Source organism: Stegodyphus dumicola, chromosome 3 (genome assembly GCF_044657685.1).
Source record: "Stegodyphus dumicola isolate Sdum_Otavi_A_Nest chromosome 3, ASM4465768v1".
NCBI lineage: Eukaryota > Metazoa > Arthropoda > Arachnida > Araneae > Eresidae > Stegodyphus > Stegodyphus dumicola.
The window spans coordinates 231,454,134-231,479,797 of NC_140770.1; the positions used below are offsets into that span (position 1 = coordinate 231,454,134).

Sequence of the window (25,664 nt, forward strand, 5' to 3'; positions counted from 1 at the left end):
ATAGGGTCTGGTTTCATAAGTAAATCCTGTACTATTGATGCAATATCTGGAGGAAGATGAGAAACTACATAATTATATTTAGTAATGGATTCTGTGATAGGTTTGGGGGTGGCAAGAGCAAAGGTACTTTCACACATAATAAACCATAAAGATGGGTCTGATCGGTTATAAACCGGAATTTGGACGGCATGAACATCAGACATTGTGCAAGGTTTTTAAGCCAAAATAAAAGCAAAAATTTAACTAAAGAAAATTAAATTAAATGATAAGTAGAAAACAGAATTATAAAATGATCTATAATTAGTACTCATCTGTGATTCGGAGGATGAAAACCGATGTAATCCATTACTTCTGGTTTGGAGATCTTGAGTGATGGCTTGTAGTCAAAACCGAAAGTGCTTGAGAACTGTTCATACGATTTAACACAGTCCGGGTCACCATTATAGTGATTTCCTGTTAAGTTTTTACCACCAATCCTCGAATTCCATATCACAGATTATGTTCGTACTGCATTAATATAAATATTAACAAGACATAGTGCACAATAAAAATTAAACTTTATTTAGGAACATCGCGCATACTCCCCGACAGCCTGCCTGTTTCGCTCTGCTCGCTACTCGTAAGAAACTTCTCCTCTAGGGTTGCCACACTTATCGGAGGGCGCAAGGCGCGCTCCTTATCGCCATCACCACAGTAACCCCCCTCTTTGCCCTTCGGTGTATATTAGTAGGCATTATGTACAAATTCGACCAGATTTTTGTTTTTTCAAAAGTTTATTATAAATAGATTTATACACAAAAAACATTAAATCTGATGTACATGTACAATTAAAATCTTCAATAAGGAATGTATTGTGAACAGTATGTGTCTAAACAATGCAATATACAAGTGCAAACATTTATTTATACATAAAACATGTTTTAAGGATAAAATTATCTTAAATATCTTTGGTTAAATTTTAAAATTACAAATAAAAATAATTGCACATATGCTTAAAATACAAAGTACTGTAATAAACATTTCTAATAACATAAATATATGTTTGAAAAGCATGTATGGTATATTTGGCTTGTAATAGAGTTTTCCGCTGATTTTCAAACAGTAATACGTAAAAAGAAAAGAGAAAAGGCAAATGATGACCTTTGATTCAACATAGTACTTACTTCTAGCATAAACAGAATCTAATTCCATGCAGCTGCGTCATTATCACGTGCATCGATTAATTTTTTTACTGTCACTCAAAAGTCAAAAACATGCATATGTTAGTTGGGCATTAAACATTCTGAAGGTCAGCTGGCAGTTTTTAGTCCAAAGGGATTTCAGTCCCGAAGGACTATTGCTTTCGTTTTGGCATTTGACTCATAAACGTCGGTTCACTTTTCAAACTATTGCCACAAAATGTTAGAGTCCTGCATTATATTTGAAGAAATTAAATAATGAAAAATCTGCATAAATGATTGTCTATTTCTCGCATTGTGATAAAACAATGGTACATAGAACCATCGAATTTTGAATGACGAAATCCTACTGCGAATATGGGCATCTGAAATCCCAAATTTGGAATTTGTTTTATTATAGATTTTATATTTTGTAAAACTTTAACGAATTTTTGATTTACAAACTCAATGCTTTAAAAGCGAGAAATGGCAACGTTATATAGAAAAAAAATACTTTTATCTCCAGCTCGCGAGACTGTGTATATCGGAAATTCTAAAGATATGCTTAATTTAACATTATTTTGCGATATTGCTCTTGAACTGAATTTTATGGTTTAAGTGCAAAGAACATGATATTTAATAAATAAAGGTAACACTCAAAATGTTAAAAAACGCCCCTTTGGACGTAATTTAAAATCTGAAAAATTTCAGGTTTTTTTTTCTTATTTTGTTTCAAGTTTCTGTTGATGCAAAACAGATTTAATAATGACTTGCGAAATGTTATGATGTGATGGCAGCCTTTTGAATGTTAAATTTTATATGAACACGAGAGAACAGTTTATGCACGCATTGCCGAAAACCATTTGAAAAAATACAAATTTTAATTAATAATTTTTACTAATTTATTTTATTGATTTATACTGCGTACCATATGAGAAGGGGAAAGTCAAAGGTTCCCTTTAGTAAAGACTGCATTACAGAGGGTGTTTACACACTTTTTTTTAGATTTAGTAATTTCACTAAAGAATTAGGAAAAAAAAAAAAAAAAAATCTGAAATGTTTCAGATTTTAAATTACGTCCAAAGGGGCGTTTTTTAACATTTTGTGTGTTACCTTTCTTTATTAAATATCATGTTCCTCGCACTTAAACCATAAGATCCAGTGCAACAGCAATATCGCAAAATAGTTTTAAAACGAGCATATCTTTAGAATTTCCGATACAGAGACTCACGCGCTGGAGATAAAAATGTTTTTTCTGCACAACGTTGCCATTGCTCGCTTTGAAATCCTTGAGTTTGTTAATCAAAAATTCGTCAAAGTTTTAAAAAATAGGAAATCGATCATAAAACAAATTTCAAATTTCAAATTTGGCCTTTCACATGCTCATATTCGTTGGAGGATTACGTTATTCGAAATTCGATGACTCTATGTACCGTTATTTTATGACAATGTGAGAAATATACATACATTTACGCAGATTTTCATTATTTAATTTCTTCAAATATAATGCAGGACTCTAACATTTTATGGCAACAGTTTGAAAATTGAACCGACATTTATCCGTCCGACGCAAAATGCCAAAACGAAACTAATACTCCTTCGGGATTCAAATCCCTTTGGACTAAAAAAAAAAGCAAATGTTATTTTTCTCATATTCCAAAAATTAAAAAAAAATAACTGCTATTTAAAAATTTATTCTATGAAAATGTCACATGTAAACAAGTTGTGGACTGAAGGATATGTTTTTACGCTTTCCAAAAAGAAACATTCCTATTCCATAATTTAAAAACGTTGTGAAATGTATGGTATTAAAAATTGTTGTGAAAAATTAGCAACATTATGAATAGAGAAGGGAATAACTGTGAATCATTACTTCTATATGGAAAGAAGTCTTTAAATGAATACCTGCGAAAGGTACGTACTGTTTTTAATATTTCTAAAGTTAAATCTTTGGCAACAAGAGAAAAATCTGTCCACGCAGAAACCAATTCAATTCGTCTTAAATCTGTGGAGAAAAAATAGTGAACCAAGATTTACAATTTAAAAGCTAAAAAACATAATGTTTACCAGCTTTTTCCAAGGCATGTGGCTGAATGCAGAATAATTTGTAGAACAATGCATGAAAACTATTTAGCATGGAATTAATTAAAATACATTGTGACCCTTGATGAAACATGGGTTTACCTAAATGACGGCAACAGAAAATGGTCTGTTTATTATGGAAAAGGAAGAGAAAAAATGTATAAACCTGGTTCTGTCAATGCAAAGAAAGTTTCTGTAAGCGATTTATGATTGTCTCATGATTCTCTTATAACAAGAAATTAAAAGTAAGAAGAATGGAAAAATATTAAAATGAACTCAATGTTCTATGAAGAGAAAGTTTTAAGTTCAATTTCTTTAGACCAGTGATTTTCAAAGAGTGAAAGTTCATTAAGACAAAGCAACAAGTCATACTTCAAAAAGTACCGTTGCATTCCTTAAAAAAATGAAGACTGGTACAGGTATTTCATACATACCTTTTAAACGTATTCCCGCGAAGTCCTCTGATATATGACCCATGGACTATTGTGCCTCTGATCTTTTGAAAAGATCCCTTTCTAAGCGCAAATCCACCACGATTAATGGACTCTGGAAATTAGTGGAAGAGGATTGGAAATCAATACCCCTGAAAATTTTAGGAAAAGACCTTCTATCATGAAAATCATGACTCAAACGTATAGTCCAGAAAAAGGCTATCGGATCGAACATTAAAAAAGATATTCTTTACATTTAAACATTAAATAAACAGACCCGAAATCTATTTAAAAATGTGTAAACACTCTCTGTATATTGCGGGAAATTTAATTACAACACTGCAAGAATTGAACGTTTTCATTAAGTAAAATATTTTAATAGCGTGATTGCACGAATTTCATTAAACTAGTTAAATTGCGTAAGTAAATTTCCTAAAATAATATATTATTTACATATCGTTTTTACATATCTGAATATAATTTACTTATTGCATTCTCTCCATAAATGAATCATTTTTGCAAGTACGCTTTAATTTAATAAGCCTTTTCCCTAAATAAAAATCTTTTGCTACAGTAACAACTAAACTTTTTGCCGCTCTTTACAACAATGGATGCAATTTTCGTAAGGAACTTTCTGGTAAGTCTTATACTTCTTACGTCGTAAATATCCCAAAGCGTTTTTGGTAGAAGCAAAGTGAATCCGAGTGATAAAAGGTTCTCGAATCTTTCGAATTCTTTATGTAAGAATAATAAAAAGAGTTAAAAATTTTGCTTAATATTGGAAGTTATAACAGCAATATCACTTGAAATGGTTATTTACATATCAGCGCTGCCATTGGCACAGTTTGTAATTTTTTATCTGATGTGTACACCACATGACTTCCTTGTACGGAATATTAAATTGTACGCATTTTTCTTGCATTTCATTTAAACTTATTGGATTGAATTAGATCTACTTCGCCGACAGCGCATAAACCACAATAAAATAAATGCATTCTTTAAAATTCACTCTAGTATTTGTTTACCATAGCGACACTCTGGCGCTAGTATAACTCATAATGCACAAAATTTATATTATTTAAAGAATAGAATTATCTAATCGTTGCCACATGTTCTATTCAAATACTATTATAAAGCTAGAATGATGTATAAAAGAAATTAAGCAAACAAAACAAAAAAGAAGCAATTTTTTCACAGATGATTCAGTATTTCTCATTCAATTAATTCTGTTCTCACTTAGAGACAAGGCAAAAATATATAAAAACTCAAAATATCTATATTAAAAATTACGAAGTAAATCTTAAAGACGTATTTCCTCGAAAAAATTCCAGAAAGGATTAAGCATGATTAAATTGGCAATAATAAATGAAGGCGTTATCTTTGTTGTTGCGAAGCTAAGTTTCTCCAGATTGGCAACAAATCCACTAGTCTGAAGTTTCAAATGTAAACAATCAATGGCTGCCATAAAAAAAAGGCTTAGCGGCACTTAAACAACTTTAAAATTGTTGATAATTCTAAAAATATTGCATACAGATTTACTAAAGGCATAAAAACCTTAACCGGAAGACAATAACAACATAATTCAGTCATTTTTAAAGCAAAAAATGTACAATTTATAAACATATAAGAGTAAAGAAACTGAGATCACTGAGCCGGGTAACAGAGTGGATATATATATATAAATATATTTATATACGTTTGGTGCAGCCGATTGCAACCAAAATACGAGGTGCACATCTACATGTTATAGCAGTCCTATATATAAAATTTCAACGTTCTGAGGCTACTCGTTTTTGAGTTATGCGAGATACGTACGTACGTACATACGTTCGTACAGACGCCACGAAAAATTCTCTTCAGAATTAATTTAAAAGCAGTTTTATAATTTTTTTGGAGGAAACGAGTCTTTTATTCTGTCCTTACGTACAGGTATCACCAAAAACATCGTTAAATTGCATCCGATAGCGGTAAAAATGGATATTTTCGTCGAAATATGCTGCCTGAAACTTTTCGTGATTACAATACTTCCTTTTTACTTTATACAAGGAAGTAAAAAAAGAATGCTTCATAACTGCGAAAATTATTGACCAAGTACATAGTTATAGTTACATTTATACAGCAGTTTCTTCTACTACGAGCAAATCCGCAAGTGCATATTTTAAAAGATACAAATTATATCACAATTTTTCCGTAAAAACTAGTGGAATTTGGAGTACAGCAAAAGGTATGCACGCGAAAAGAGGGATGTCGCTTGTTAAAACTGTAGAACTGTCATAGGCATGATTACTTGAGGAACTGTTATGTGCATGGTTGCTAGATATCTGCACATTCTGAAAATTTGTCGACTTTTATCAAGGCTGATGCGGTAATACATTAATAGCCTGAAAAGATAAAAATGAAGTATATAATTGAAATTCTTGGATCTTGTGGTTAATTTTGTCAATATCGTTTTGAAAAAAGAAATATTTGAGTAACAGTTTAAATGTTTTACATTTTTTCAGTTTTTCCGAGAGGAGAGAATTCAAAAGTTATTTATTTCAGTTCAAGAAGTACTAAACATATTACACTTTTAGAAGACAGGGTTACATTTGTGATCCAGGTACCACAGAAATTTAAAAAAACATATTTTCTTTTTTTTTTTTCTTTCTTTTTTTCTTTTTTTAAGAATGCTTTTATTGAGTACCAGCAGTTAAGCTCCCAGCCTTCGTCTTTTCGTTATAAATAAATTAACTAACTTCCCGTTGCCTTCTTTCAACAAATGTCCAGTATCCAAGACAAACATTAAATTTAAAAACTGCACAGAATTATCGCCTTCATTTTTCCAAGTGGCAACAGTGCTGATTTTCAACGGTCAGCAGACCAGTATACAATTGAATTAAAAACTGTTGCCAAAATCACATTTCTAAAAGAATGAAACTAATGTTGCGATAAAATCGAAAAGATAAATTAAAATAAAATCTGATTCGAATTTTGAAAAAATCACTTCGAGGTGCACTGGCTCTTGTCTAGATGCACCTACTATATACCAACTTTCGTAGCCCTGGGTCTATTAGCTTACGCGCAGCACGAACGAAAAGTCACACAGACTCTTTCTTTTATTACATGTAGAGATAAATAAAACTAAGCTTTGCATAGTTTTTATTCTGAGATAAAAAGTTTAACAGTTTTTAGGATTAAGATTCGAAAGATTCGAGTAATGAAAAAGGGCAAAGTTTCGAAGCCTATCAAATCTTTTCGAAGAGTTTCAATATCTCCATTCCTAATTTTGTAATTCATCATCAGAGATTGGGCATATGTAACATATCAGTTGTTAGCCTTTCGACCTACTTATTCATTTTATGGAATGTTAGATGGTCAATAACAAGCAACTTCTCAGTTGATCAATGAACTCAAGAAGCGAAATGGAGGCGCCATGAGTTCAAAAAGGAAAAACTAAAACGAAAATAACAATGAATTATAAACACTGAACTTAAGCTTTTTTATTGGCCATCTAAGCTTTAGAATTTGAAGAGTTGCAGTTTTGAATCTTGCTTCTTTGTGTTTAGGTATTTTAAAGAAACATTCGGCATATGAGCATACAATTAAGCATAAGATATTGTACTTAATGATAATTAAATGCTTTTGGAAGGAACGTAAGTAAAATAAAAACTACTATTATCCAAAAGATTTCAGTTTGCCAAAATAAGGCATCGCAGATTTCTGTCAAAGAATTTCTTTTGATTTATACTTAATTAGTAACAATATTTAAAGTAATCTTTCCAGTGTCATTCCTATCCGATAAAACTTTCTTCATTAAGGTTTACAATACATGCAAGAAATGTATCAATTTCAGCTTTAATAAATGGTAAAATTCAAGTTGTAAATTATGAAATTGTGAAACAAATGAAGCTCAAAATTTACCAAATTCTGAAAATCATTGCTATTATTTATAAGATAGCGTTATCTCATGAATATGAAGTGTTATAAAAATAAATAATTAAGTAAAAATTAACAGTTATTACGCAGTTTTTAAGTCAACCTGAGAAAACAAGCTTTGATTTTGTTGATTGAAAATTTTAGGTACTTTTTATTGCTTTTAAGATAAGAACTTTTGCTAGTTTTGTAAAATGTATATTACTTGAATACTTTATATGCACAAAATAGCCATTATATAGAGCAAATAAACACAATGGAAAGATAAATATAGATCAAACAGGAGAATAAACAGAAAATTGCGCTCCAAATTCTTCCCTGAAAATTTATCATTGAGCTTAAAACGTCTGGGTAAACAAAGAATATTTATGCAACGAATTAACATTTTTTAATGAATCATTTCCTTTCTTGCTACCCAAATGTACGATTAAGCAGAGTTCATAACATTGCACTTAATTCCACTTTTGAAATAAATGATATTTAGATACATCTTTCACTGGAATGTAGAAATCTGATTTCTGTTCCCATGCGAAAAACCGAATGTCTCAACAGTATTATTCACTTTTTACATGACAGATCACCGGGGTTGAGAAACGCTTCGTTTCTTCATATCATACAATTATTAATAAGGCCTCCAAACTGTTGCAGCTTCACTTTGTGCTGTCCGTGGCAAGGCATTCAAACGCAACGAATCAAGCCTTTCGCGAGACGATGGCAATACCGTATGACCATTTGTGCTATTAGTATCCTGTCGCGTTTCATCTGAACAGGAAGAGGGCGATTGCAGTTCTTTGTTGAGCAAATCGGGATTATTATGATTATTTAATTGCTGTATTTCTTGATGCTGAGAAGCCATTGCTGCTGCGACATCATACGAATTCCTGGCATCATTTCCAAGGAGATGGATGGATGGATGAAGATGGCTCTGTTGATAGAGTTGCGGATACAGAAGCGAAGGTGGCACCATACTTGGCCCTAAGTACATACCAGCACCAGCTGTTGCGCCGTTGCTGGCATAATAGTTTTGGGAAGCCAACAAATAGCTGGCATGATTCACTGACAAAGTAGACGACGAAGCACCTGGTAGAAGAGGAATATTAGTTCGAGGTATTTGTAATGACGTGTTGGAAACTGATAATTTATTCGGTTCTAACACATGCTGTCCTGGACTAGATTCTGACGTAGATGCAGATGTAGCTGAAGATGGACTGTTATTTAACGGTCGACAGGTTGAGAGTTCGTTCTTCGCTTGCCCTAGGTTATCCAACAATGATTTAAATGTGAATGCTGATGACGGATGCAGATGGCCATTGCCTGGATTTGAATTCGGTGAAGTATTAGCCTCTGAAAAATAAAATCAATAAGCATTTATTTATATATGAAAACCGGTTCAAACAAATATAGTTAACAAAATATATAAAATTTTTGTTGACCTTATAAAAGAAAAGTTATTCACCCCCCCCAAAAAAAAATAATTATTTTCATTCATCAGCACTGGCCGAAAGGCCTAGTTAAAGTAGCTTAAAAGACCTAGTTAAAGGAGCTTAAAGGATCGGCGAAAATTTTAGCATAAGAGCTTTATAATATTCATTAATATTACTTCATTCATTTACAATATTCAGAATCTATATTTTACAGATTTTCATAATGAATATTTTACAGAAAATAATAGTTGTAAAGGACGAAAAGAAGAAATATTTTCTACCGATGAACAAAATGTGAATGCTTGAAATACTAAGAAAGATTTTATAATTTTAAGAGCAACAAGGAGATTAATGATTGTTGTAATACAAAGCAACCTAAAGCAGGAGATTTTAGATAAATTTGGACAGATAAACAACATACTATGAATTTAAAATCCCATTCACTTTACTCATTTACGTTTTCCCAAATAAAATTTTACCTTCTTCTTGTCCACAAACATCGTACACTATATACTTATATTGCATGGGATGCCCAGTATAATTACCCGAATAAATTTTGAACAAATTTAGTTAGGTTCATGAAAGCTGTTAACTGACCATGATATACCAGACGAGATAATTGAATTTCAGAAATTATGAGAGATATCGAAAAATATACAAATCAATACTTCTTAATTAATAGTGCTACCTTCCAAATTGTGCACTAGGGTTTGATTTAGTTTGCTGATTATGATAAAACTAGCAAGACTGAAAGTAAGGATACCTTCAAGTAAGATTACCTAAGAGAAACTGGCAGGTAGCTCTCGCGTGCTTTGACACGTTGTAAGAGCGCCGACAGATGGCGTTGTAAGAATGCCGCCGTTAGAAGGCGCAAAATTGAGAAGCGCCAGAGAGAGAAGAATGCAAAGGAATGCAATGTCCCAGCTACTGCTGGATGATTTTATGTGAATAATTTGTTTTTATAATAACCTAAAAAGTGTGACATTTTTTTTATGAGTCATACAAAGGAGAACACATCATCAACTAACAGATGTATCCAAATGACATAATTTAACCATATTATACAGATCCAAATTAAAAATTAATCCTAAAATTTCTGCAAACCAAGAGAAATAAAATAATGAAAACTAAGAGAAATAAATTTATTGCAATTTGCATTGAAATAACATAATATTTAGAAATGAAGCCTTTAAGTGGACGTGAAGTTGAGGACTAGGTGTGGAATGGTTTCTGTGTTGCCATATTTAACAAACAATAAATACCAACTTCTTTCGGGAAAGCGGAAATAAATAACGTTACCTATATACAACTAGTGTGTGTGTTGTGGCCAAAATTGCGAATAGTACATGTAAGAAAATACGATCATTGCAGAAGGGATAGTTTGAGGTTCTGTACACTACATGATTTTTGAAATCAGCAACAAGAAAGGAAAGGGTGCAACTATATATACTGCTGTTAATATATATAAGCAAATATGTATTAACAGCAGTATATATAAGTAAACTTGTAATTAAGTTAAAAATAAGTTAAGAATGGACATACAAAATAAATATTGCGCTATCGCTGCTAAGAGCATCAATATAAATTTTAATTATGATTAGTAATTATGATTAGTAATTATGATTAGCTTTTAGGAAACGAATTATTGTAATTGGAGAATTTTTAGAAGTTAAATCTTAGTAAACGCTTAAATCTTAGTAAAACGTGGTTAGCAAAATACAGAAGTTAAATCTTAGTTAAACGTGGTTAGCAAAATACAGAGTTTGTATTAAATTTTATAAGACTCAAATTAAAAAATCAAAGAATAATAGAAAGCATGTAAAACATAAAAATATAAGAATAATGAACACAAGATTTATATTTTCTTATTACTTTGTTATCTTTCAAATAGTATTATAATAACATCAAAATTAAAATATTACAATTATAAAAAAATCTTTAAAAAGAGTTTGACTTTTTTTTTTTTTTTTTTTCATCTAGCTGAATGTATGACATTTTACAAAAACAGTGTCATAAATATCAATCTGTTATATTTCATTGAATCAAAATTTCGAAATTCCAGTTTACAGAAGCAAAAATGTTCCATGTAATGGCAGTTTAAGGGAGAAGAATATTTATTCTTACAAATGGCAAATTTATGCGATTGTACAAGATTGCATTACTATCATTTACATTTAAAACAAGCTTTGATTTTATGGTAGAAGCAAAAGGCTAGAAATAGCTCAACGAATTCGAATATAATTTTCGCACTCTCGTTATGTAAAGAGCTCCACAGCTCTTTACATAACGTTGAAATCATTATGAATTTCAACAAATGGGAAATGAAGCATAAATTTTATTAGATGGAAAGATTTTTGTTATTCTTGAAGATGCCATAAACTCTATCAGCGTTTGTTTCACAGCAACAGCTCTCAGACTTTCACAGTTCCACCTCGCCCCCCCCCCCGGAAAAAAAGGACTCTGAAAGTTTAGTATGTTTTATCAGTAGAGATTACATTTAGAGGTGGCTCAAGTGTATCGAACTTTTTATCGGATACTAGATGAATATACATTTAGACTAACATGAAAACGTTATACATCTGTATATTTGAGAAGTGAAAAAATATTCATTCTATAAAAATATTTAATGTTTTTAGTTAGATATATCACGAATTAAATGAATTTGTATTTAAATTAATCATGTTAAAAAGTAAAATAATAACATTCTTAAAAATTGCATCTATTATTTTTAAATAGCTAAGTTTGTTAATCAATAACAGACAAAATTTTTTACTTTTATATTTATTTACGTGCTCCGCCCTTAGGCAACTACACAAAAGGGAGGGGTGCTTCGTGAAGGACTTTCTAAAGAAAACTGGCCGTATACACGTTACACACAGGGAAAACCACGAAAACGCCCATGCCCCTTTCGCGGGATTTAAACCTCACACCGAACTACCAGTATTCAGCGACTTCCCCACTCGCCCGCTGGTGCGCCTTAACAGACAGATTAAATTTGAAAAATAAATAGCTTACATTTTGGCGAACAGAAATAGATCCGAAAAAAAAAAGTGAAACAAAGCATTTACAGTGCACGACATTTAAGTGAATCAACGTAAAAAAAATCGTGTTTCGAACAATAATAAACCATAATAAAAAATAATCGAAGTTTTTTTCGGAAAATTCAAGAAGCTAGAATGATAATAAAAGAATAATAGCCTTTTTGGGCTAAAACACTCAGATACACTTTGTTTCTTGAGGACAATGCAAATAGTTCTCAAAAGGCAAAGCATTTTGATGTATACTATTTCAGTTTATATATATACATACATATGTGTGTGTCGAAACATAATCGCTTCTTTTAGTTATTGATTATCGAACTTCCGAGCTCTCCAACTCGCGCCGAGTGTGCCGATCATTACACCAGGAAGGCGTGCTAAGAAGGCTGGAGAAATACTTTGTAATATATATCAAGATTTGCACACTCTCCCGGTAAAGCTGTGAGACTGTCAGTTTTTCATCACAATCTTCCTGCTATCTATCAAATATAAATCGAGAAGAAATAATGGAAATTCAGTTTTAAAGGAAACGGAAATGCTGTGAAAAAATATTTTGGTGATAGATTCTTAAAATAATGCTAATGTTGTCATCTTTTTTATTAAACTAAAATTGCCCAAACTCTATTTTCTTTCCAAGTGACTTTCAGAGTGCATGCAGAAAGTTTAATGGTCCAAAAAATGCCTTTATATGGAATATTTTGAGCCATATCCTTGTGTAACGAAATTTAGCATTACCACCTATCTGAAAATCATAGTTAAATAATTCAATAATCATGGCCATATTTGTCTTTTACACATTTTCTTCTCAGCCGGAGAAGATTATTTTAAACAACAAAATGCTTTGTGTTACACTACGAAGAAAGTTAAGGAATAGTTCCAAAAGCGGGAAAGACGAATTCCATTAATTGGCACTGCCCTCAGTTTCGTAAAATGTCAATCCAGTCGAGCATTTGTGATTTACGTTGGAGGACCATTAAGAGCAACATTACAGAAACCACCCAACTATTAGAATTAAGGAATATTCTGCAGTCTTTGTATTACCCACCACCAAGAATCTAGATCTATGCGATCTACCAAAGAACACTGAATCTGTGTCTATTGGTATAGGAGGTGTTTTGGCAGTAAATAGTGGAAATACGTTATGTTAGATAATAATTTTTAATGTTTCGATTAATTGGTATATCGCGTCTGTTTTCTTCTAGATGTTTAAGATTACAAACTAAACTACTTGAGAATTATTGAGTAAAGTAAAAATATGTACCTGCGAGCGGTGACAAATGTGTGTCTTGGCTGGAAATTCCTGTAGCAGTGAAGGCGCTATCGATAGCATAACCAGTGAATCCTGTACCTCGGAAAGCCGCTGACGTGAAATATGGCGAGTAATGAGTATTGTACGATAGCCAATGGGGATGGTCTCCGGCTGCGAAACTGAATGTCTGAGACAGTTCTGAAATATTAAAAACAGTGTTCCAGCAAATATAACAAAATTCGTACATACACATACAAACACACACGCACACACATAAAAAAAGAGACAGAAGAAAGAAAGGGGAAAAAGTGAGCATAAAAAATTTAGCTGTTTTTTTATTCCATTATTAATAGATAATGTGCATAAATTCATAAGAAAAGAATCTTTCTTTCTATAAGCCTTTGAAAAACAAATTATTTTAATAAAAGTTTCATATATACAACTGTAAAGAGCTTAAGCATTAATGCAATTAATTATAAGAACAGTCCCGGATCTAGGGGGGGGGGCAAGCCGGGGTCCGTGCCCCGGGCGGCTACTTCTGAGGGCGGCAGATTCAAGAGTGACGCTGAATTGTATTTGGAATGTTGTGAAATTTTGATGCAACATTAGTAGTTTTAAAGCTAGATTTAAAATCTCTTTCAAGAATATTTAATTAATTAGTCGAAACCTTTTAATGGAGCAAATAGTTTTAAAGGTAAGCTAAGTACAGCCGAAGACGATTCTAAAGATCAGATCAGGGAGAGGACAATAAAGGGACTCTAGGCGTCACTGAAAAAGTCAAAGGACCCTGTCCCTCTGCCAACCCAATATGTAGTTTTATTACAAAGGTACTCTATAGACGCCTTGGTCTTTGGTCCCTATAAGTGACGCATAGAGCAAAGAATCTATATATATTCCCCCTCAACTTCATTGCCTAGAGTCCCTCTGTTGTCCTCTCCAATGTCGGGAATATTCAAATGAAAAACAGAACGATTGCATAGAGGCGCCTTGTTTTTATACCAACGACTCTTACGAAATAAATGGAGAAGCATTGTGAATTGTAACTCTTTCCTAACACCCAATACAAATTAACCTTGGACCAATGAAATAATTCAAATTAATGTAAGTCGAGAATATACAACAGAAATGAAGTAAGGAATTTTGATTTTTTTGCAGCCAGTCAGCAACCTAGGTTTTAAAAATGGATTTATTATTTTTATAGTTTTAAATGTTTTTTTTAGTTTCTTTAATCTGGAGGGTTTTTTGTTGTCTCATTTTCTTTTAATATGCCTGCTTCTAGTATTCCTCACTATATTTAGTGAGATGCAACCATTTAGTTAGCGCGCGCGTCTGCGACGCGGCCTTAATACTGTTGAATTTAATTACATCAATTTTTAGCTTTTCTTATTAAGGCAAGTTATACTGTATATTACTTAGGGTGCAAGAAATCATGAGAGGGTCTAGGGAAAAACTCTCAGGGGCGGAATATAGAACCAGAGCGAAAGATAGGACCGAACAGAGAAAACTAATTGCAGCTAAAATGAAAAATAGCTTCACGGAAAAGACGAACCGTCAGACCCTGCCGCAACTTCCGATGGTGCAGAGATTCTAAACGATATTGATATTTCTTGCAATTTGCATGCCCAAAATGCAGAATCTTCATCTATCATCCTCAAACAGACTCCATTTCAACAACTGAGAGAACAACTTTCTTCATAGACCCCCAAACAAACACGTAGTGGACATGAAATTAGAATATAATGTATTTTCTCATTTAGGTGAATGTGGGCAGCAGAAAGAAGACTTAAAATCTTTTGATTTGTCGGACCCAGATAGTTGGCCAATCACAGAAAAAAATAACGATCAGCAACAATCTTTCTTAGCAGTCAAGCTGTATTATTAGCCGAAAAATATCCAGAAAACGTAGACCTTATTAGACTGACCGTGATGGAAGACATTTGACATCTTCATTGTGGCACAGAACATTAGCAAATAATGAAAGGCTTAAAAGATCTTGGCTTGTATATTCTAAAACTAAAAATGCAATTTTTGCACACCCTGTGAGAATTACCAGAAACATGCCACTGCCGTTACATCTGCATTTTGTACTGCAGGATTCATTAATTGGAAAAAAGCTTCAGAAAGGTTAACTGAGAACGAAATATCTGAAATCCACAGCGAGTGCATGATTAAGTGGAAAACTCCACTACAACAAATGAAATTGTGTCAAGGCATCGATCATGACATTAAGAGATTAATTCACACAGAGAAAGATCCTACAGATGAGTATGGATGCTGTATTGTATCTTTCAACAAACTGTCTTTCTTTCCGCGGGTCTGATGAAACCCCTGGCAGTCTGCTCACAAAGTATCCTCGGCCTAGTCAACGCAATTTTTTTATTTTAATGACTTTGCTAGCCAAACATAACTCTTAAGTACCAGTTAGAATACCTAAGGAAGGGACAAAAGTATCATATTTAACAAAGGTAATTCGAAATGAAATTACTGGTGTAATGGCGAAAACAATTCGCAATAGCATTTTAAATGATATTAAGTAAGCCAAATATTATACAACAATGTTCGATTGCATTCCAGATGTGTCGCATACGGAACAAATGAGCCAGGTGATTCAATACGTAAAAAATATGTGGTAATGTGTGTGAAATAAAGGAGAGCTTTACTGATTTCATAGAAATTGGTGGAAAGTCAGAAGAATATATTTCTCAACGGATTGTGAGAAAACTGACACTTGATGGTTTGGATATTAACAATGTCGTGGTCAATCTGAGGATAACGGATTATCTAGTATGGCCGGTACTTACCGGCCATACTAGATCTTGGAGTAATCCTGGAGTACAAGCCAGGATTATAGAAATGAATAAGCTGCTCGAATATGTGCGATGTTTGGCTCACTCTTTGAATCTTGTCTGTGTGCATTCTGCCTCCGTCTTCACCCGAAGCAGTTAACTTCTTTGGAATTATCCAGAAGATATTTAGCTTTTTTGTGGGATTCATTATTCGATGGGATATTACGAAAACATGTACAAAAAACAACTCAAAAGGAAGCAGCCAGACGAGATGGTTGGCAAAATATGTGGCTTTGAAAGCCCTTCTAAGGAATGTACCAGAAGTAGTAAAATCCTTGAAAGAAATTAATTATCTTTCAAAGTACTATATTACTATTTTAAAATTAACTATCTATCAAAGTACGAAGCAAGGCATCTGCTACATGTTGTAAAAAATTTGAATTTATTATCAGATGATAATTTGGGCCCATATTCTTCGAGAAATCAATCGAATAAATTCTGAAATTCAAATGGAAGATATTATTCTCGCGCGTTCCGTCGCATTAATGGAAGGTCTGACCAAAACTTTGCAAAAAATTAGAGAAATTCTTACGGAATATTAGATAGAAGCTATTAGAATTAAAGCAGCAGCTGAAAAAAATTGAGGTTGAACCTATTCTGACAAATAAGTGAATTCTAAAACGCAAAAAGGAATTTGATGAATTGTGCGAGGACGAATCACGAACATTTCATCGTGTTCAGCTACTTTCTAATGCAATGAAAATTATATTTGATCAAATCTTATCAGAAATTATAACGAGAGTAAACAGGGCTATTACACTAAATTCAAATTTCCATTTCCTCAATGGTCGTGGAATATTGAATATGTCAACTGAAGAACTGCAAAAGAATAGAGCAGATCTTGCGCGAAAATATGAGCGAGATCTCTAAACGCATTTGAATTCTGTCAGGAACTTGCCGATTTTAAAGAACAAGTCCCGATGTTATTTGTCGACATAAAAAGGCTAAAGCTTTTCATCTCTTGCAACAGATCTACACCTATGACTTTTAGGATGCCTTTTACAATATTTGTATTGCCCTGCGGATTTATTCTATGCTTCCAACTACATCCGCAAGCTGTGAGCGAAGTTTTAGCAAATTAAAACTTATTAAGATCGATAACATTAGATTATTAAAAACTATCTAATGTTATCGATGAGCCAGGAGCGTTTATCAAGTCTCGCAATTCTGGCAATCGAAAATCAAACAGCACATCAAATTAATTATGATGATGCCATAGATTTATTTGCAGAACAAAAGGCTCACAGAGTAAAATTTTAATCCCGTAATATTTTAAGAGCGTTAGGTAAAAACTTAAAATTATTATTGAAATAAGAATTATGAAAAGAAGTACAAATACTAACCTTTTCTTTTTAGTAGTAGCCCGTATTGCTGTTATGTATAGCTAATGAAAGTTAGTTACATAATTAATCAGCTCATCTATTGTTCCAACTTATGTAATCTATTGTTTGTAACTAAAGATTATTTTTATTAAGAGTGCATAATCAAGGGTATCGAAAGACGTATAAGACGTATATAGTTTTAAAGCTACCATAAGGTATTTTACATTCTTTAAGCGTAACATTTTTGCTAAAATCTTCTTTAAACATAACATTTTGCATAAGCATAGCTATACAAATTGCTATTATCCATCACACAATGAATGTTTCTTTTATGCGGAAGTGTCCCGTTTTTCGATTTGTATGGAAGTGTCGTGTGTCAAAATACTATCACTGCGCTGTCAAGGGAGGTTCTAAATGTAAACAAAAAAACACTCCATCTGGAGATCGAAACCCTCGGAGCAGTGCTTCACTCGCAGTGCGGGGTTGGCCCCTCCTTTCTTTCTTACTTCCATGGTGTGGCTAGTTATTGTAGTAAATATTGCAAAATTGCGTATTTCTGAGAAAATGTAATTTTGATTATTACAGTACAAAAATAGTCTTTTGCGTGAATATGTAAATATTTATTATGTTACCTAGCTTTGTGAGGACGATAGTACAGTTCTTGAGTAGACTACATGAAGACGTTATTGTGAAATGAATATTTAACGTGCTAGGTTAAAGTTACTGTTACTATCGAAAAATTGGTAATAAATTATTCAATCCACTGTATTAGTGATTTGTAATTTGCTTATATTTGTTTAAATGAATTTTTTTATTATTTATTAATGTCTGATTTCCATTTTTGTGCTGTGCTGAACTATTTTAGTATTTAGTTTTGAATTGTTTTCTATTAGCATCATTTATTAGTATGAGTAGGTATTGTAAAATATAAATTATGAAGGTATTGTAATATTGAAAAAAAATCCTCATTTCAGGGAAAATGTGAATTTGATTATTTCAGTGCACCGGAGAAGTAATTGAATTAAGAGGGTTTGCACGGGTTTTTAATTATGCAACGGCCACCAACGGCTGAGATGCAAAGTCTGAACACTGGTAGTTCGGTCGGGGGTTAGAATCAAGCGAATTAGCTGGCTGCATGGGTGTTTCCGCCGTTTCGCTCATGCGTAACTTGCATATGAGTCAATTACTCTTAGAAAGATCGTACCCCTCTTAGGCAGGTAGCTCTCTTATGCTTTGCTATAAGTAAAGAAATGAAACCATTTATTATGTATATTTATTTTAGAACAAAAATGGCAAATAAAGAATTTCTTACTATAAAATGGATTTTACATTTTATCTCGAAAACTACCTATTTCTATGTTTATTTAAAAAACTAAAATTTGTTACAGAAACTTAAAGGAAGATGGGTAAGGGCGGCATTTTAAAGTTTTTGCCCCGCCTAGGAAAAATGCTAAATCCGACGCTGGATAAGAAGGAAACAACAACAACAAGAAAAAAAAGCACTGTTCATTTTTACTTTTATTTACTTTTATATCTCCTTTAGTACGAAATTTATTTCCTCCAAAGTTTTATATATGCAGTTATTTATTTATTTATTTACCATCAGATGAGCAGCTGCACCGCCTTTAAGACATTCAGCTTTTATGCTCAACTGATAGAATCATCTACCAACTGTGTTGTTATACATAAAATGCAATAAAATTTTACAGTTTTGATAATTACATAATAAAAATTAAATATCAAGAAATAAATATATAAATACATAAATAAGATACAATAAATAAAAATAAAAAATTTAGAATGAGATAAATGCCTAAATACAATGTTGTTATATATGAAATCAATATAGTATTAGAATTTTGAGAATTATATAATAAAAATTAAAAAAAAATTAAATATATAAATACATAATACCTAAATAAATATGTAAGTAAATAAAACATAAATACGTAAGTAAGTACTTAAGAAGATCATTACAAATTTTGAAAATGAACAACATAATGTATGAGAATAGTAGGGGCTGTGATGTGGTGTATTTAATTATGGCAAAGCACACTAGGGCTATCTGCCTAAGGGAAGGGATGCCTTCGGGGAGGACTTTCTAAGGAAAACTGGCTCGTATACACATTACATATGGGGAAAACCATGAAAACCCAACGAGCGTTCGCGGGATTCGAACCTCGAACCGAACTACCAGTGTTCAGCGACTTTACCGCTCGGCCGCTGGTGGGCCCTGTAGGGGCTGAGAATGTAAGTTTTGTAAAGAGTTTAGAATAAGAGTATAGTTTTTTTTTATTATGGAGAGTGAAGAGCAGTAATTGAATAAAAGTTGATGAGAAATAGAATTTGAATGAATTAGTATAACTTGAATAAAAAGTTATTGAAAATTCTTGATAGAAAGTAATTCTTGAGTAAAAGTCTTGACTAATAATCTTGAGTTGAGACTTTATTAACACATTTAAGATTAATATATTAAGGAGATGGAGTTAGAAAATATTCTTAAATTCATGATTGAGCATAGGAGATCTTGAAGATGTACTTACATAAAGATGGTCTTGAATGAAAGCGCGGAAATGTATTTTTAAAAAGTAAAATGAGGTAGCAAAAGGATGGCTTATTAAGTAAGGTAAATGAAAATAGAATAATATGATTTCAAGTTCCTTTAAGATTATCGATGTTTGCGGAGATATAATTTATTATATTTTGAAGATGATTTTTTAGAATATTACATTTTAATAACTGTTGAAACCATAAGAGCAGAGGTTAAATTGTATGCTTTAAGGTGATAAATCTTTAGAAAGGTTGCAGTGAAAGAGATAATGATATATTGTGCCTTCACAGGTACAGAGATTTGTATGGTGAAGTCCGAATCTACGAAGGTATTCTGTAAATGGACCATGAGCTCTTAGCAAAAATGTAATTGAACGGTTGGTAGTTATTAATGATCTGGAAGGATTTGATATGAAAGTAAAAGTTCTTCTGCCGGTTGTTGCTTGAGTCCAGATTTGCTTCCATAAATGCATTAATTCTGTTTCTAATTTAGTTTTTAGTAATGATATTGGATATGGAATTGAGTTATTTGGAAGGGAAGAATTGTTTGCTGCCTCTTTTGCTAGTTCATCTGCGAGCTCGTTGCCACTATTACCGATGTGTACTTTAAACCATTTGAAATGTGGTCTATTATTGTTTTGAAATTTAGAGAGTATAACATGAATTTCTTGTACAATAGGCGATCGACTGTGTCCAATTATGGCTTGAATACCAGATGCACTGTCAGAGAGAATTAAGAATGGTAAAAGTTTTTTTGCGAAGCATATGGCTTCTTTAATTGCAAAACCTTCTACTTGAAAAACCGAGTTGTTATTGTTTAAACGAATATTCCAATTTTTAATATTTGAATTTTTTCGGAATGCGCAATATGCACTACCGACGCATGCTTCAGATTTCGAACCATCAGTATATATCGTGAGTTCATATTTATAGAGTTCAGAGTTTCTTAATAACGATTTTGTGTAAAAATTTGTAGGATGCAGCTCTAAAGTTGTGTTTTAGATCTTCAAAGTCTGTGGGTTGTAATACATTATTATTCTTTATGCTTTGAATTCTTAGTTTTGATATTTTTACTTTATTTGCTTCTTTTATTAGAGATAAAGTAATTATATATGCAGTTACAAATAATGTATTAAAATTTAACTGTGCTACCGCTTCTCAAGTTCTTTACTCAGTAGAAGTTTAGCCATAATGTCTCGGTTTCGAGTCAGCGTAATTTTCCCGTTACAATTGCTTTGCAACATTTTCTGAAATCCAAGTTCCTAACCTCTCATCTTCTTCTTAGTCATCATAATGAAAAGCAAACGAATCATTTTCACTCTCTGATTAGAATGACCTTTGTTTTTGTTTACTCAATCATCTTATTTTTAAACTAACGTACTAAAAAATTATTAATATAATTATAGTGTAATAAATTTTAGTGTAATAAATTTAATGCTAAAGCTAGTATGCTAGCACTGTTAAAAACTACAGGAGGAATACTATCTAAGAGATCATCATGTTGAAACTTCTTTCATGTAAATCACATATAATATTAATAGCTATTGCGTGACTTCGGACGTCATTCAGAAAATCAACAAGTACTTTCTCCTAGTGGAGTTTCTTAGGGAGCTTTCTTTAGCGATCAAATCAATCACTGCATTCGAGGAAATGGTGCCTGATTTCGTGACACTTGACATTCTCATCTGTTTCTCACTTTAATAATAATTTTTCTGACGACTCTTTCTTTGAAAAAATAAACTTAAGTGAAAATAACTTTTAGACTTAACACGAAAGAAAGCATTATGAAGTTCTATTCTGAATAATTTTTGTTGAAAGGCAGAATAATTTTCAGCATAGAATTTTTTTGTGATTTCTTGTCGGAGAAATGTTAAAAGAAGTGTTGCTTGCAATGGAAAAAGACAGACAGATAATCGAAAATTCAGATATGTTTGTGTTCGCCGTATAGTAATATTTTTGTGTGACGTAACGTCAGAACATTATTGGATACAGCTATTGGCGGAAAAATCGAAATTTGATTTTTTAATTTTAAATATTAATTCTACTTTAGATGTATACATCATTTTCTTACATTACAGTATACTTAATCGAGAAATATACTTTCCATGTAATCATTACATCTTCCGCTGTGTTATATTGTTATAATTACAAAAGGTTTACTTATAAAGTTTATTTATTGCTATCATTTATATATTAGTTCATATGCAGCTTTTTACTTCCTTGTACGAAACAAAGGAAGTATTGTAATCGCGAAAAATTTTGGGTATCATATTTCATTGAAAATATCCATTTCAACCGTTCTCGAAATCATTTGAACGATGTTTTTGCGTGACATCTACAACTACGTACAGCTGTTTTTGCCAAAAGGGATTCCAAAATGGATTCAGAAGAGATTTTCCTCTTGACGTCTGTACGTATATGTACAGACGTATGTATGTATGTATGTATCTTGCATAATTCAAGAATGAGTAGCCGTAGAACGTTGAAATTTTGTATATGGAACTACTCTCTTTTTAGTTGCAATCGGCTGCACCAATCGTATATACTATATATAAGTGGAAATATATATACGCATATATATTTCCACTCTGTTACCTGGCTCAGTGAGCTCAGTTTTTTATTCTTATATGTTGGTAAATTGAGCATTTCTTGCTTTAAAGTGAGTGAATTATGAGGTTTTTATGTTCCGGTTAATGTTTTTATGCCTTTTGTTAATCTGCATGCAATAGTTCTAGAATTATCAACAATTTGAATGTTTAAGTGGCGAGTTAAGCCTAACAATCGCCATTTGTTTGCATTTGAAACTCGGTAGACTAGTGAATCGCGCCAGTTTCTGCACTTCAGTGTCTGTTTGCCGAGTGGGACGAAAAGTAAACTTTCAATTTTGTGCACCGGAAAATTTACCTTCTAGCCCGCTGGCTGAATTCCTTGTTTTTGTGTAGAAACTCTAATTGTAAAATATTTTTTTAAAACTCTTTTAACTGTATTTGGCGTTTTATGTTTTTCTGTATTTTACAATCTTTAATGAAGATGTTTTGAGTTTTTATGTATTTTTGCTTTGCAGCGAAGTAAAATATGAATTAATTGAATGACAAATAGATCTCTAATGGATTTCGAAGAAATAAATCTAAATGAAAAAAAAAAAAAAGTTGTATAACTTAATTGGCCATGCAAGAAGGTCATGTGGTGCCCACATCAGTTTTTTTTTATTTAACTCCTTGAATACTTCTAACAACTGAGCGGCCGAGCGGATAAGTTCGCTGAATACTGGTAGTTTGACTCTGGTCGGCATCCAGAGAAGGAGCTGAGTGTATGGGCGTTTTCGTTGTTTTCCCATGTGTGACATCATTGCGTCCCAGTTTCCTTTAAAAACTTCTTTGCGAAGTCATCCCTCTATTTAGGCACGTAAGGAAGGCACGTATTTATTAGGAAGCTATAGCAAAGCATCATGTAGTCTGCTTTGCTATAACCTAATAAATCCAAATACAATTTTTAAAATTTCTAGTTTTACAGCTCGTGCTTGAATATTTCTGTCACATCTACCACTGGTTTAGTACACAGTAAAAATACTGTGAAATTATCGAAACATAATCTAGCGCGGATAAATAACGATTTGACTAGCTGAACAGACAATATAAAATTTATCCCAGAAGGAAATTTCTTCTGCTTCAAAAGACCACTTTGATAATTACCGAAATCAACCACCATCCACCCGTTTTATAAGCATAGCATTTTTTTTATGAAAACCAGAATTTAATTAGTTACAATTTTAATTATTAATGTGTGTGTAATTATGGCAAAGCCTCGAGGGCTATCTGCCTAAGAGGAGGGATGCCTTCGTGGAGGACTTTCTAAGGGAAACTGGCTCGTATATACGTTACACATGGGGAAAACCACGAAAACGCCCATGCAGCCAGCCCGTTCGCGGGATTCGAACCTCGGACCGAACTACCAGTGTTCAGCGACTTTACCGCTCGGCCGCTGGTGGGCTAATTATTAATGAGAAAAACTTCTCATTTCTCTTGCGCTTGCTTTATGTGGCGATGCCGTCTTTGAATTGGATCTGATTTTTTTTTGGTCATCTTAACAACATCATAAATATTTATAACGTTTAGTGACTTCAAGTATGATGAGCTTTGATCAGTTATCAGCGCAGTTTATGAATTATTTATTTTGCTGTCCATAGTATATATTGTGATATTGCTTAGATCTTATTTATAACCTGTAATAATATCACTTTATAACATTCAACATTCATTCACTAGTTAATTTAAAACAAAAATGTAAGGCCATTAGAATTTGATAATATTGCTAAAGAATGCTATTAAAAATTAAATTAAAAAATTTTAAATAATTTTTAAATCAATCATCAATATATGTTCTGCTTCGACGTGACTCTAAACAAACCATATTGTACAAAAATTAAACAGTATAAAATGAAATTGAACAAAAGTTAAAAAGTATTAATATTTCTTACGTTAAATAGTTTTTGGAAGGATATTAATTTACCAACTGGAATTGAATTTACCAATTAATTTACCAATATTTTGGAAAGATATTTTTATGTGACCGCATTGTTTTTCTGGTTTCTAATTTTATTCTGTTTAATTTTTGTGTTCGTCGGAGAAGATTTTATCTTCATGTCTGACTAAAAAATTATTTAAAACATTTTTTTAAACTTAATTTTAATAGCCTTTTTAATTATAAAATTTTAACAATCTTGCATTTTTGTTTTAAATCCCTTAAGTTTGTTTATTTACTCACGTTTTGATTTACTTCATGAATTTGTTTGATAATCATCACATATAATGTAGAAACATGGCTCTGTTGAAATATTTTCAGCTGCTGCTTGCAAAAGACTGAAAAATTTTCAGCTGCTTGTTACGTTGCATTATCTCATTATATTTTTATATTATTTTATTATGTTGTTTTGTTTTTGTTCTAAATTTGATTTTTCTTATTATCACTTTAATTTAATTACTGTCTCTTGTTTATATATATGTATATTCACTGGCTTCCAAAAGTTAAACACGCAATGCAAATAAGCAATTTTTGAAAGCGTAATTGAACTGAGAGGCTGAAAATCACTGCTGATGCGGGTGGCAATAACACTATATTTCCGCGAATTACAATAGACTGCTTGAACATATGCTAACTAGATAGCCATTGAAGAAGGCAGCATTCTGAAGGGTTTAAAGGGATTCATTTAAATGCCGAAGTGTTTATAACTTTCGTAAGCTATTTTTTTTATTGTATTTGTGTTTCTATGTCTGAAAGAAGACGAATGTCAGATACTGAGAGCTGGTGTGCTACCGGACTCAGTGAAGCTGGCCAGTCAATCAAAGATGTCCCTTTTTTCTTTGATGCTGATTATTCGGTAATTTCTGCAATATGGAAACGAAACCAAATAAGCTAAACTGTTGTCTTGTGCCGGATCGATCATGTCCTGTGCCGGGTCTATCAAGGTTTACAACCTTTTCGGAAGAACGGCATATTACTATAGTAGCCAAGCGGAATCGATAAGCGACGTCCACAACTGCTATATCCAAATGTCACTTGATAAGACATTATCTGCCAGTACTGTGGGCCGAAGGCTTCCCATAAAGGGACTGTATGTCCGAGAACCAGTGTTTGTGTTCCACTAATCTAGTTC

General features: G+C 32.4%; 1 protein-coding gene across 2 annotated transcripts in view; it reads right to left on the reverse strand.

The window, feature by feature from the left end:
• Positions 1 to 772: 772 nt before the first annotated feature.
• Positions 773 to 25,664, reverse strand: part of LOC118187943 (uncharacterized) — a 133,640-nt gene continuing 108,748 nt past the window's right edge. For both annotated transcript variants that reach the window (XM_035358245.2, XM_035358244.2), the window contains exons 4-5: positions 13,306 to 13,491; positions 773 to 8,926 (exon numbers count right to left, since the gene is read on the reverse strand). In XM_035358245.2, the coding sequence (XP_035214136.1) occupies positions 8,205 to 8,926; positions 13,306 to 13,491 (908 nt within the window). In that variant the 3' untranslated portion in view covers positions 773 to 8,204. The remainder of the gene's footprint in view (positions 8,927 to 13,305; positions 13,492 to 25,664) is intronic.